The sequence below is a fragment of the Nematostella vectensis genome, chromosome 3 (genome assembly GCF_932526225.1).
Source record: "Nematostella vectensis chromosome 3, jaNemVect1.1, whole genome shotgun sequence".
In the NCBI taxonomy this organism is placed as follows: Eukaryota; Metazoa; Cnidaria; class Anthozoa; order Actiniaria; family Edwardsiidae; genus Nematostella; species Nematostella vectensis.
This window is the reverse complement of record NC_064036.1, coordinates 8,915,951-8,928,105: the sequence shown is the minus strand read 5'-3', so window position 1 is coordinate 8,928,105 and position 12,155 is coordinate 8,915,951. Positions and strand designations below refer to the sequence as shown.

The following is a 12,155-nucleotide window of genomic DNA, read 5'->3' as shown; positions in this document are numbered from 1 at the left end:
CATTTTACGTCGTTCCTATGCTCAAGTCAAAACAACAGACAAGAAGGACCTCTCACCGAGAGCAGTAATGATTGCAAACAAGGCAGTTTATCGAGGGCAGGTGTGGAAGTGTTTTTCATCCTCGACCGAAACAAATAATAAACTTCTGCACAGGCTGACATGCCAAATTGTCCTTTTTCCAATTGCACAATAAATTTTAATTCCTACAAGTGACATTCTATTAAACTTTCTATATTTTTAAACAGTTGTTTCATTTATACAAAGAACCTTGAACACGTGTATATTTGAAGTGAAGTTTGTGAAGTGAATTGAAGTTGTATGTATCTTAATTATGTTATATCAACTTCAAATGAATAAATATCACGCGATTTATCCGCGTTTTTCGATGTATTAAAAATGTTTTTGTTTTTGCGCTGAATGCTTTTCAAAGTTATAATAATCGCGGCGCTCGGGCTAAAATGAGCTCAAGACGGACCAAAAATATATTTACGCCGCGAACATCAACTATATTTTTATAATATTGAAAAATATGGCACAAAATGATTCACCTTTGTTGATGATGTCCACCACTCTGTCTGCTACCTCTGCGGGACTCTCCCCAGGGGCTGTGACCAGCTTATGTGAAGGAGTAGTGGCCGTCTCGTTCAGCTCTTTGTGATCAACTTCACTACCGACAGCAATGACCAGCACGTTGACCCCAGCTTTAGCAAGGTCAGCCTTCGCATTCTCAGTCTGCGCTGCATCGCCTGTTGACTTCCTATCAGTGATCACCACCAAGAATTTGTCAATGCCAGGGCGTGTCCCGCCATGCTCGAACAGCTTCTTACCTAGCACACAGGCAAACAACTTTCGACACACAAGTAATGACAGCGCAACACATGTGTAATGACCTTGAAAAGCATAGGCAACGATCACGTAACAACCAGGTAATGAACTTGCACCAATCAGTACATACATACTGTAGTATTTGATTATGTTGCAACGCACAGACAAGCACCTCGCCACACATACACCTCGTCACGGGTATTACATAGTTACGTTAGTGCCCCGTCACCCTATCGCGTTACCATCCCGACACGCTTATTACACAGTTATGTTACCATCACGCTCAACATGTTCACGTTAGTCACGTAAGCATCACACCTAGTATATTACAGGTTAGCATCACAGCATGCTTATTACAGGGTCACATTTTAATCACATTACGCATATTACACGATCTCGTAAACATCACAGCACGCTTGTGACACGGTCACGTTACAACGAAAAATTATCCTTTTGCTGTAACCTATGATACCCCATTTCATCAAATCATCCAATTTAGCCAAATAAGAAGGGTGTGCTCGACTTGCTTTGCAAATAGAATATGCCAGGAACATTTACCACCGACAAGAGCCTTCTCCAGCGAAGATCCAGACGGCGTCTTTTGCAGGATGTCAATGAAAGGCAGCAGCGAGTTCGGGTTAGTGATTCCGTCCGTGAAGAATATCGTGGTGGTTACGTCATCGCCATAGGACATTAGCCCATATCGCATCCTCTCGGCCCCGTAGCGGGTCACTATACTCTTAATGATATCCTTCATGTGACGTAAAGTGGCGTCCGAGTTGCTGGAACCCGCGCTTACTGCAAAGCCCAGGTCGACCTTGGGGATCTTTCGAGTTTCTGAAACATCATGTCTACTTATTTAGATATCGTCCAAAAATAAGAGTTAGGAAGACAGAAAAAATATCTATCATTTTTAATGCCTTCAATACATTGTTTTGGGGTTGATACTAAAAATAATTCAGTAAATATTCACAAAGCATATTTATTTTTTGATGATTATGTTATGTCCACGTTAGCAGTTCAACACTAAGTTGTGCGAGTGATTCGCCATTAAATAAAAATTCTTTGGAAACACGACAAAAGGAATAGACCCGTCTTCGAACCTCAACTGTGATGTCATTTTACTAATAAAGTAGTGTAAAAAGGTCAGGTGAAAACATGGAGTTATATATTGGAATAAAGATAAAATAAAACAAAAAGCAGTATGGAAGAATTTGGACACAACCTAAGTTGTGTTCCGTGGTCAGCCCCTCGTAATTCAGCGCCTACAAGGAGGCTGTATTAATCTCTATTACCTTTTAGCATGGCAGACACAAGCCTGTCGGCTAGGCCTGATGGGTCCTCCGAAGAAGACGCCTTGATGACGTCACCTTGGTGTTGGACAATCGATCGCAGCTCGGAAGCGTCCGCATCTGCTCCTATGGCAACAGCGAGTACTCGGATACCGGCGTGCTCTAGTGGCTCAGCGGCCTTAACAAGACTAGCAACCCCGTAGCTTGATTTACTGCAAAAATCAAACAGCAGGTTTGAGTGGGGGCACCTTGGGTATCAACATTTGTAATTCACAGTTCTTAACATGCAGTAATACCTCGGTTCATTATCCTTTTAATAACATTATTGATGATGTTGCTTCTGCGGTATTTTTATGTTTATTGCTATTACAGTTTTTTTTGCCACTACTGGTTGTAGTTGCCGTAATAAGTACTTTCAGTATAATTGGGGAAAAAAGGTTCGATAATTTCTTGTTCTTTAGTTCCTTAAAGCCCTCACCTGTCTGTGATAACTACAAGGACCTTTTTAGCGTTAGGCCTCACATCATCATTCCTGAATACCTTGGTGGCCTCTGCCAAGGCCTTACCAAGGTCGGAGCCACCAGACACGCGCGAGAGCGCTTCCACGAGATTCTTGAGTGTTCTTGCGTCAGGAATATCTTGCCCGAAAGAGACCCGCGTGTATGGAAGGTCTCCATATACGATCAAGCTGAGGTGTATTCTATCGATACCGTATTTTTCGATTATAGATTTAACAGTGTCCTTCATCACTTGAAAGTGTTGCGGTGCTGATGTGGCGCTTAGGGCAAATGCAAGGTCAATTTCAGCAATCGAAGGTTCCCCTGCGATAAGAATGATATGGGAAACCCCAATTAATGCTATATAAAGCATTAATATTAGTATTGAACTTCCACAAGAAAAGTATGCAATTTAAGGCTTTCTAAAGATCCAACAGTCAGTATCAATGTACTTACGTTCGAGAACTTTTTGCATTATCTTGTTGCCAAGCTTGTTCGGTTTCGACGACAACTTCGCTTGCATGACGTTATCCGGATTCCCTGAAGCCGCTTGGAGGTCTGGAACAGAGGCCTGGTTGCCCATAGCAACACCGATTATCTTTACCTTGTTATCCGTCAAAGGTTTTGATGCAGCCCGGATTTCCTGCAAAACCAATGTAAGGTAATCAGCATACGTCTTATACGATGACATAAAACCCGTAAATCTAAGGAATAAAATGTTCACAACTTGGCATTTTAACTAGTTAAATAAATTGATTTGATTTCTTTGTTTCCTGGCGATCTTTGAAATGGATAGTCCATTAACTCTGTCTGACATGACATACCTCCACTGTCATGCCAGAGGCGTTATCCGTTATCAAAACCAGAATCTTGTCAGCAGTAGGTCGGACAAACGGGCCACGGAACATGGCGTCAGCAGCGGACAGCGCCCGGTTGATGGCTGAGCCACGTGTATTCGGAGGAAGGTAACGGATAAGTGTTTTGACGTCTTCAATGTTTGGGTAATTATCTCCGAAGCCTTTCCGTCTTGTAGCGTAGTTACTGTAGGTTATAACGCCATAGCGGAAATTCCCTCGCCCATACTGGTCCAGTATAGAGATCAGCGTCGCTTTCATAAGCTTGTAAGCTATTGAGGCTTCGCGGGAAGAAGCGGAAATAGCGAATACGAGGTCTAACTCCGGTAGTACGACCTTCATGGCTAGGAAAAAAGCAAGCAAAGTTTATAACGATGATTTTTATAGAAAAGTGACATTCCGGTTAAAAAAATTGCACGGGAAGTAAATGCAAAGCATTATAAAAAGGTGATACTAACGCGTTAGGGCTTTATTCATGATTTTCGTTGCCAGTGCTGTTGCCTTCTCCTCTGGAGGAACAACTATAATGTCATCATTATTTGGGGTTATCGCCTCCAGCTCCCTCTTGTCCACCTCGCCGCCCACCGCTACAGGAATTATTTTTATATTCTTATCCAGTAGGGGCTTCGCCTTCGAACGGATCTCACTTTCGCTGGCTCCTGATCGTTTATCAGTTATTATCACCAGGACCTTGCTCGCCTCTGGTCGGACTCCGTCATAAGTAGCGAACTGTTTCAACGCTTCATCCAGAGTGCGTGTAATAGCTGATCCACTGGAGTCACGTGGTAGGGCATCGATGTCCGACTTCAACGCAACTGGACTGACACTCTGTTCCAAAACAACAGTTATTATATGAGCCTCAGCGATGTTGTACTGGCAACGTATATCAAAAGAGTTACTGACAACACAGTAATCATATGAGCAAATGCTTAGAGATGCTGGGCTGACCCCTATATCAACACAGTTATCATATCAGCAAGTTCTCAGAGATACTGGATTGTCACCCTACAACACAGTAATTATATGAGCAAGAGCTCAGATATGCTGGGCTGGCCCCTATATCAACAGAGTAATCATATGAGCATATGCTCAGAGATTCTGAGCTGTCACACTTTATCAAAACAGTAATCATATGAGCAAGTTTTCAGAGATACTGGACTGTCACCCTGCAACACAGTAATTATATGAGCAAGAGCTCAGAGATGCTTGACTGGCACCCTACATCAACAAAGTAATCAATGAGCAAGTGCCCATAGATGCTGAACTGACACCCTATATCAACAGGGTAACCAATGAACAAGTGCCCAGAGATGCTGGACTGACACCCTGTCAACACAGTTATCAAAAAAGCAAGTAGCTAGGCTTATGCATGATAGGTAAAACTTACGCTATCCTGAAAGGTGATTTCGGTAGTGGGCGATGACCCGTACACGATGACGCTGTAATGTACTTGGTCACGTGTTCCATACTTGTCAATCACTCTTTTCATGGTGTCTTTCATCAGTGTGTAGATTTGCGATGCACGCTGAGAGGTCGCGGATACCATAAACATCAAGTTGATCTCTGGTTTCTTGGGGGCTGAAAATAATTGACACACAAAAGGAAACTTAAAATCCAGTTAATTCAACATTCTGAAAAATCGCAATGACTCACCTGAGGTATTTTGGAAATTCTAAAAAAATGGTGATGTGACTATGTTAGGATATGCGTTACTATACTGGGATTTAGTGTGACTGTGCTGAGACATGTTGTGACAGTGCTAAGGAATGGTTTGACTATGCAGGTATGCAGGGATATGGCGTGACAGTGCTGCATGACTGTACATTTACATCGCCTACCTTTTAGAATCGTATCCATAATACTCTTCGAGAGGTTCCCAGGGCTAGTGCCTTCAGGTGCTGATATCACACCACCCTTGGGCAGCACTTGCTCAAGTTTATTAGCGTCCACAGCTTGGCCCGCTGCCACGGCTATAATCCTTACTCCACTATCCTTTAGCAGTCGGGTCTTGGCCTTTAAGTATGCCACCGACAAAGGAGACGACATATCCATCATCACAACTAGAATTTTGCTAGCGTTTGGTCGCACTCCTTCACCTTCGAATACCTGCTGTGCTAGCTGCAGCGCCTTGTCGACAAGGGCCCTGCCCAGAAGGGGCTGCATGGCGTCTATTGACCTCTGAAGGTCTTCTTCTGACGGCACGCTGGCCCCGAAGTCTCTCTTTATGGTGGCGGTGTCGCCGTATAGGATTACGCTATAGTGGATATCAGTGGTACCATGCATGTCGATGATGGATTTTATTGAGTTTTTCATCAGAGAGAACATCTGGTCTGACTGGGCCGAGGTAGCACTCATCGCGAAGACAATGTCCATCTTTGGCACTCGTCTGATCGCTACGAGATAAAAAAGGTATGATCTCTCTGAATCTTTTTAACGGGATGACCATCGGTAGTAAACCTACTTAGCGAAAAAAAACATTTCAGCTTATTGCCCATAAGTAAGCGTAAAACGATTTGTCCCCCGTATATCCATTCCGATTTTATAGCGGAACCCCATACCTAAGAAAAAGTGGTATATAAAACAAAAATGGTAACAAATATTGGTAACCCATCGACTCGAGCTTTCGTGAAGCGATTTCCGTCCGTCCCTTAAAAGCATCGTATGGCAACCAAACTTGGCAGGTGTCATGTATGTGTTAAGGGAATTGGTGACGTCATCGATGACGTCACTAGAAGCAAAAAATATGCTGGAGTCATCAAAATAAAAAGAATTAAGATTTCACGAAGGAAACAACATATGGCAACCAAACTCGGTAGGTGTCATGCAGGTGTCAAGAGGGATGCAACAATATGGTCACGTGTTGTTCGACGTCATTGATGACGTCACTTAAAGCAAAAAAACATTCATATTTTTTTAAAGAAACATTGTTTCACAACCAAACTCGGTAAGTGTCATGTTGGTGTCAAGGGAGGTGCTCCAATATGATCACGTGATTGTGACGTCATCAATGACGTCACTAGAAGAAAAATATGCTGACGTTATCAAAATAAAAAACATTCATATCTCGGGAAAGAAACATTGTATAACAACCAAATTTGGTAGGTGTCATGTACGTGTCAAGGGCGGTTCCTAGATATGGTCAAAGGATGCGTGACGTCATCGATGACGTCACTTTAAGAAAAACTATCCCGATGTCATATCTATATTCATATCTCCTAAACGAAACATCATATGACAACCAAACTTGGTATGTGTCATGTATGTGTCAAGGGTATGCACCAATATAGTCACGTGATTGTGACGTCAACGATGACGTCACTAGAAGCAAAAATAAGCTGACGTCATCAAAATATCTATAATATATATATATTTCACGAAGGAAACACCGTCTGGCAATCAAACTCGGTAGGTGTCATGTAAGTGTCAAAAGGAATGCAAAGAGAGGGGAGTGCATCAATATAGTCATGTGATTGTGACGTCATCAATGACGTCACTAGAAGCAAAAATATGCTGACGTCATCAAATAAAAAAATATAAATTTTTCATCAAAGAAACATCGATAGGTGTGATGTATGTTTCAAGTGGGGTGCAGTGAGATGGTCTCGTGACGTCATTAACGTATGACAACTAAACTTGTTATGTGTCATGTAGATTTGGGGGGAAGGGGGTATAACAAGTTGGCCGCGTGATCTGTGAAATCGTTGACGTCGTCAAAAACAGAAATAATAAGAATAATATTTAATATTTAATATTTTTTTAATTATTAAGCGAAAATAAGCAAAGATTTGGTCGTTTGGAGCTACGCGTTTGGGCAATGCCTAAATCTATATATTTCACTTTCTTTGGCAGTACAAACAGCACTAGCGAACGCTGTGTGTGGGTCTTTAGTTTTTTTAGAATAAAGTTGGTATATCCATATGTAAATCCCTGCATTCAGTAGAAATACGACAGCACTTTCGATATCAAAACGGATAGTTTGCCATTTGCACAAACAACGTCTTTTAAGTGTATGTGAGAATAGAGGCTACCTGGGAATTATCCCAGATTCGTTAGCTGATTGATTCTACCTTGTAAGATTTTATCTATGATCTTAGCACCAAGAACCTCAGGATTTTCTGCTCGGTACGCTGTCATCACATTCTCTCGGTAAGGGGTGGTCTTTTCCAATTCCCTGGTTGTCACGTCATTGCCAACTGCGATAGGTACGACGGCGATTTGCTGTAAACAGGCCAAAAGATGAGATCATTGGAATTGCAGACCAGAAGATGAGATCTTTGGAATTTCCGTGACATTTCGTAAATTTTCGTCGACGGAGCGCAGGCAAGGCACAACAAAAGGCTAACGCGGCCACTATAGAGCGAGTCTCCGAGAATCCCTTGCCCGAACCAGGCAAGGCGAGTCACAGAGGTATGCGCACGGTTATGAGGTATATGTGGTTGTTTTTCACTTTACATAACTCAGAGCTACAAATCTTGGTAGCTTCATGTCCTAGAGTATAGATAGATGCACTTTATCAAAACTTTACGGTTTTTTACATTACCTTTTGCTGTAGAGGTTTGGCAGCCGCCTCTATCTCGGCATCGGACAAACCGGAGGTCATATCGGTAATAAGTACGAGGACCTTGTGAGCATTTTCCCTTGCACCAGGTCCTTGAAGTACCTCACTACCTGCCTCTAGTGCCTTATCGAGGGCTGAGCCACCGTCCATGCGCATTGCCGACTCTATCGACCTACAAGTAATAACATGATGATGTTGATTGGTTAAAGGCACTGGCGAACGATCCGCATAAAGGTACCCTTATTAGCGGCGAGCAGTCTCAATCCAACGACCAAAAAGGTCGAAAAGCATGCTGATAAAAAAACACAAATGTGGATAAAAACAGATTCACTGTGAAATATATCTAATCAGCTAACCTTTTCAGTTCTTCCTCGTCGTACTTATCCTGAAACGTAAACTTTTTCAAGGCCATATCGGAGTAGACGATAAAACTTAGTCTAATAGCCCCAACGCCGTATCGATCCATGATGGACTTCAAGGCATTCTTGGCAAGCATGAAGGTGGTGTCGGCGTCAGTGGCAGTTGCTGATACAGCCACAGCGAGATCTAGCTCTGGAACCTTTCGTCCTTGTGGAATAAAAAAATTACAATTAAAGAGGCAACGTGACAATTGAGATTGACAATTTAAATTGTTTAAAACCCCTTTTCGGCTTCGCCGACAAGTCCCATAATCAGGAATCAGGTGGCTTCGCCGAAAAGTCCCCTAATAAGGAATCGGTTGGCTTGGCCGACAAGTCTCTAAAAAGGAATCAGTTGGCTTGGCCAACAAGTCCCCATAAGAAATTAGTTTGCTTAGCCAACATGTCCCCTAATAAGGAATCAGTTGGCTTGGCCGACAAGTGCCCTAATAAGGAATCAGTTGGCTTGGCCGACAAGTGCCTTTTAAGGCACTTGTTGGCTAAGCCAACTGATTTCTTATTTTAATAACATGTCCCCTTATGAGGAATCAGGTGGTTCGGCCGACAAGTGCCCTAATAAGGAATCAGTTGGCTTGGCCGACAAGTGCCCTAGTAAGGAATCAGTTGGCTTGGCCGACAAGTGCCTTAATAAGGAATCAGGTGGCTTGGCTGACAAGTTTCTCAGTATTTTTTCTACACGATTTCTGCATGGTGCGATCTATTTTTTTTTTATTTCTGAAAATTTACGGGGATGTTAACCGAAGGAGGCGAGTCCCGTTCAAACCTTGACTATCTTACCTTGGACTATCTTCTGCATAATTTGATTGGCTAGCGAGTTCGGTAACTCGCTCTTGGCAGCCTTTATCAGGTTGGTGTTGTCTGAGGTTGTGTGTAAAAGTTGATCAGGGTCTGACTCGCTACCAATCGCCACAGGGATAACATCAACCTTGCGCTGATGGAGGCGCCTCGAAGAGCGCCTGAGATCATCGTCAGTAGCGGCGGAACGTTGGTCAACCATCATAACTACTACCTTGCGAGCATTGGGACGTGTGCCTCGAAAGTGAAAGTTAAATTAGAACCAAATAATAGAACCGATAATATCCTAACAAATAATAAATGGTCCAACAATAACATAGGATCACGAAATAATTATTAGAGTTTAAGTGATGTAAAATATCAATAAAAAATACGGAGATTTGTAAATATCTTTAGCGAAGGAAAAGTGCTGTATTCGTATGGATAAAATATACAAAAATTGATGTCATTCGCGTGAGCAAGGGCAGTAGTACAGAGCTATTTTTGAAGGTGTTGTACCTTGAAGCTGAAAAAGTTTGTCGGCTTCGAGGAACGCCTGGTCGATTGCTGGACGTCCAGGGATGCGTGGCATTCCAGCTATCATTGAACTCAGAGAATCTCTGCATAGATAATATATACATTCAGGTACTTACTTAAAGAGGAGCGTCAAACAAACATGTTATGTAATAGGCCGCTTTCACGATGCCATATCAGAGTGGCAAGTTCCTGAAGACATTGTTTGAGAAATCAACTATTTTCAATTCGCCAGGTCCACCAAGTACAATTCGTAGTTAAATTTAGAAAGAAAGAAAAACAGCCGAAAAGGATTTTGGAACTTTTAGTCAGATACATCATCATGTTTCATCACGTGGTCGTGGTCGCGTGGTTGTTTGTCCAATAAAGTTAATAATATGAGAGATGAGTATCTACTCATCTACTGGCAGAAACATCAGTAGGTGCAAAGTTTGAGATAATTTCGTGATGTGACTTAAACGATGACGTTTATCAAACAATCTATACCTGTCGGGCATTTTTCTGTCGAAGCTGAGTTGAGTTGAAGTCTGTGACCCGAAGATGACCAAGCTATAGCGGATCTTGGACGTACCATACGTGTCCACGATATGCTGAGCGGTTTTCTTCATCAGCGCAAGCGTGGTGTCAGGATCACTAGCCGATGCACTAATCGCGAAGACTAAGTCTATCTCAGGAATTGCTTCGATTTCTGACAAATCAAGAACGTTTCTTTGAGTAAGATTTTCGTTTAGCACAGTTGCTCTTCAAAAATCGTAGTCAGTCACACACTTGTTAATGTTTTTACCCCTAATGTTGGAAGACAAATTATGTAAAGAAACATCGATATAAAGACCTTAAATCAAAGCTCTTTACTTCATGCACCTCATTCAGTGCAATATCGTCCCCCAAATCAGCCGATTGGCAACTTGGTATTTTGCTAGGATGGCAGCTGACTATCAGGCTATTTTCTTTACAGACGTTTTTATCAATCAAACATCACAGCGGAAATCGTTATGGCCTATTAGTGTGTTTTTAATTTAGGGCTTAGTTGATGCCTTTGCTCACCTGGGTAGATTTTCCCCATAATCTTATCGCCAAGCCTTATCGGATCTTCTTTCTTCGAAACTGTTACGAGATCATTTTTATTCGGCGTCAGTAGAAGCAACTCATCCTCACTCCCCTCGTTACCAACAGCAACGGGTATGACATCTACGTATCGGGTTTCGAGTGGCTGGATAATGCCCTGGATAAAAGACTTGCTCCAGCCAGAGCCCTTATCCGACATTAAAACTACGACCTGTACAAAAAAAATGCATCAGTTATCTTGGTGTGGCTTTAAATCAACAGTAATGCGTTCTTCGAAGTACCAGCCCCACAGACTTAAAAATGCCATTGACTACTTGTGATATATTGAATTAGAGAACAAACCTTCCTTGTGTTGGGCCTGCCTCTGTCCAGCACCTTTGCAGCCTCGGCTAAAGCTGTTTCTAGAGCAGGGGAACCGCTCTGTCGTCGCACAGAGCCCATCAGAGAAAGCAGGCGATTCTTCTCCTGTAATTTATCAGCAAAGCTGAACTCGGTTGAGGCTTTAGCCCCGTAGACTATCAAGCCGTAGTGTAAAGTGCTAGTGCCATAGCGCTCGATGATAGACTGGATAGAGTCTTTCATCAGCTGGAAAGTGCTTCTGGTATCAGTTGAGCCGGCGTTGATGACAAACAAGAGATCGACTCCTCGGGACAGCGGTTTCTCTACACAAACCACGAATAACAAAAAAAATTTTATTATTCAATCAAAAGTATAAGCTGTTAGGTATAATCAAACAAATGCATAAAAAAAGCACAGAAAGGAAGGCAAAAGCAAAAACAAATATCAGTGCTTGTTCCTTTTATGCTAATGAAGTAAACAAAAACATCATCATTATTATTATCATTACTAGTGGTTACCCGTGAAATATTCACGAAAAGCAATTCTTTGTTGTACATAAGGTATATTTTAATTCTTCAATGTATTTTGCTTCCTGGTGCTTTAGGGGAATAGCATGAGTCGTCGTAAACATTAATTAAACAAATGCCTCCCTTTTGAGTCCCCAATATATTTATCTCATATTTAATTTACCTTATAAAAATGTAAAAGGCGCTTTCTATAAAATACCGCCCGTATTTTAGTTTTCCACCTTTTCCTATATCCGTGTTGGTAACCCTGTGTATTGTGTTTTTGGCGGGAATCAGACAACCAAATTCAAACCATGCCAGTTTGCATGTTCATATGTTGGGTTTTGTGAATAAGAGAGTGCATCGTTAATCCTCACTTAGTTTGCATTCTTGGGTTTAGTGTGTTATTTGGTGGTCGATTCCATACTTTTTAATAAAAATCGATGTAACATAAAAGGTATGTGGGTCTGAAAACACAAAATGACCGCCAAC

General features: G+C 42.0%; 1 protein-coding gene across 1 annotated transcript in view; it reads right to left on the bottom strand.

Moving 5' to 3' along the window:
• Window positions 1-12,155, bottom strand: part of LOC5512095 — a 121,016-nt gene that overhangs the window by 84,395 nt on the left and 24,466 nt on the right. Inside the window, exons 27-43 of the mRNA XM_048725831.1 lie at window positions 11,161-11,480; window positions 10,798-11,029; window positions 10,240-10,441; window positions 9,739-9,839; window positions 9,223-9,477; window positions 8,383-8,593; window positions 8,009-8,198; window positions 7,536-7,686; window positions 5,307-5,861; window positions 4,856-5,046; window positions 3,927-4,296; window positions 3,439-3,812; window positions 3,071-3,257; window positions 2,596-2,938; window positions 2,121-2,329; window positions 1,384-1,662; window positions 549-827 (exon numbers count right to left, since the gene is read on the bottom strand). Of these exons, the coding sequence (XP_048581788.1) occupies window positions 549-827; window positions 1,384-1,662; window positions 2,121-2,329; window positions 2,596-2,938; window positions 3,071-3,257; window positions 3,439-3,812; window positions 3,927-4,296; window positions 4,856-5,046; window positions 5,307-5,861; window positions 7,536-7,686; window positions 8,009-8,198; window positions 8,383-8,593; window positions 9,223-9,477; window positions 9,739-9,839; window positions 10,240-10,441; window positions 10,798-11,029; window positions 11,161-11,480 (4,449 nt within the window). The remainder of the gene's footprint in view (window positions 1-548; window positions 828-1,383; window positions 1,663-2,120; window positions 2,330-2,595; window positions 2,939-3,070; window positions 3,258-3,438; window positions 3,813-3,926; window positions 4,297-4,855; window positions 5,047-5,306; window positions 5,862-7,535; window positions 7,687-8,008; window positions 8,199-8,382; window positions 8,594-9,222; window positions 9,478-9,738; window positions 9,840-10,239; window positions 10,442-10,797; window positions 11,030-11,160; window positions 11,481-12,155) is intronic.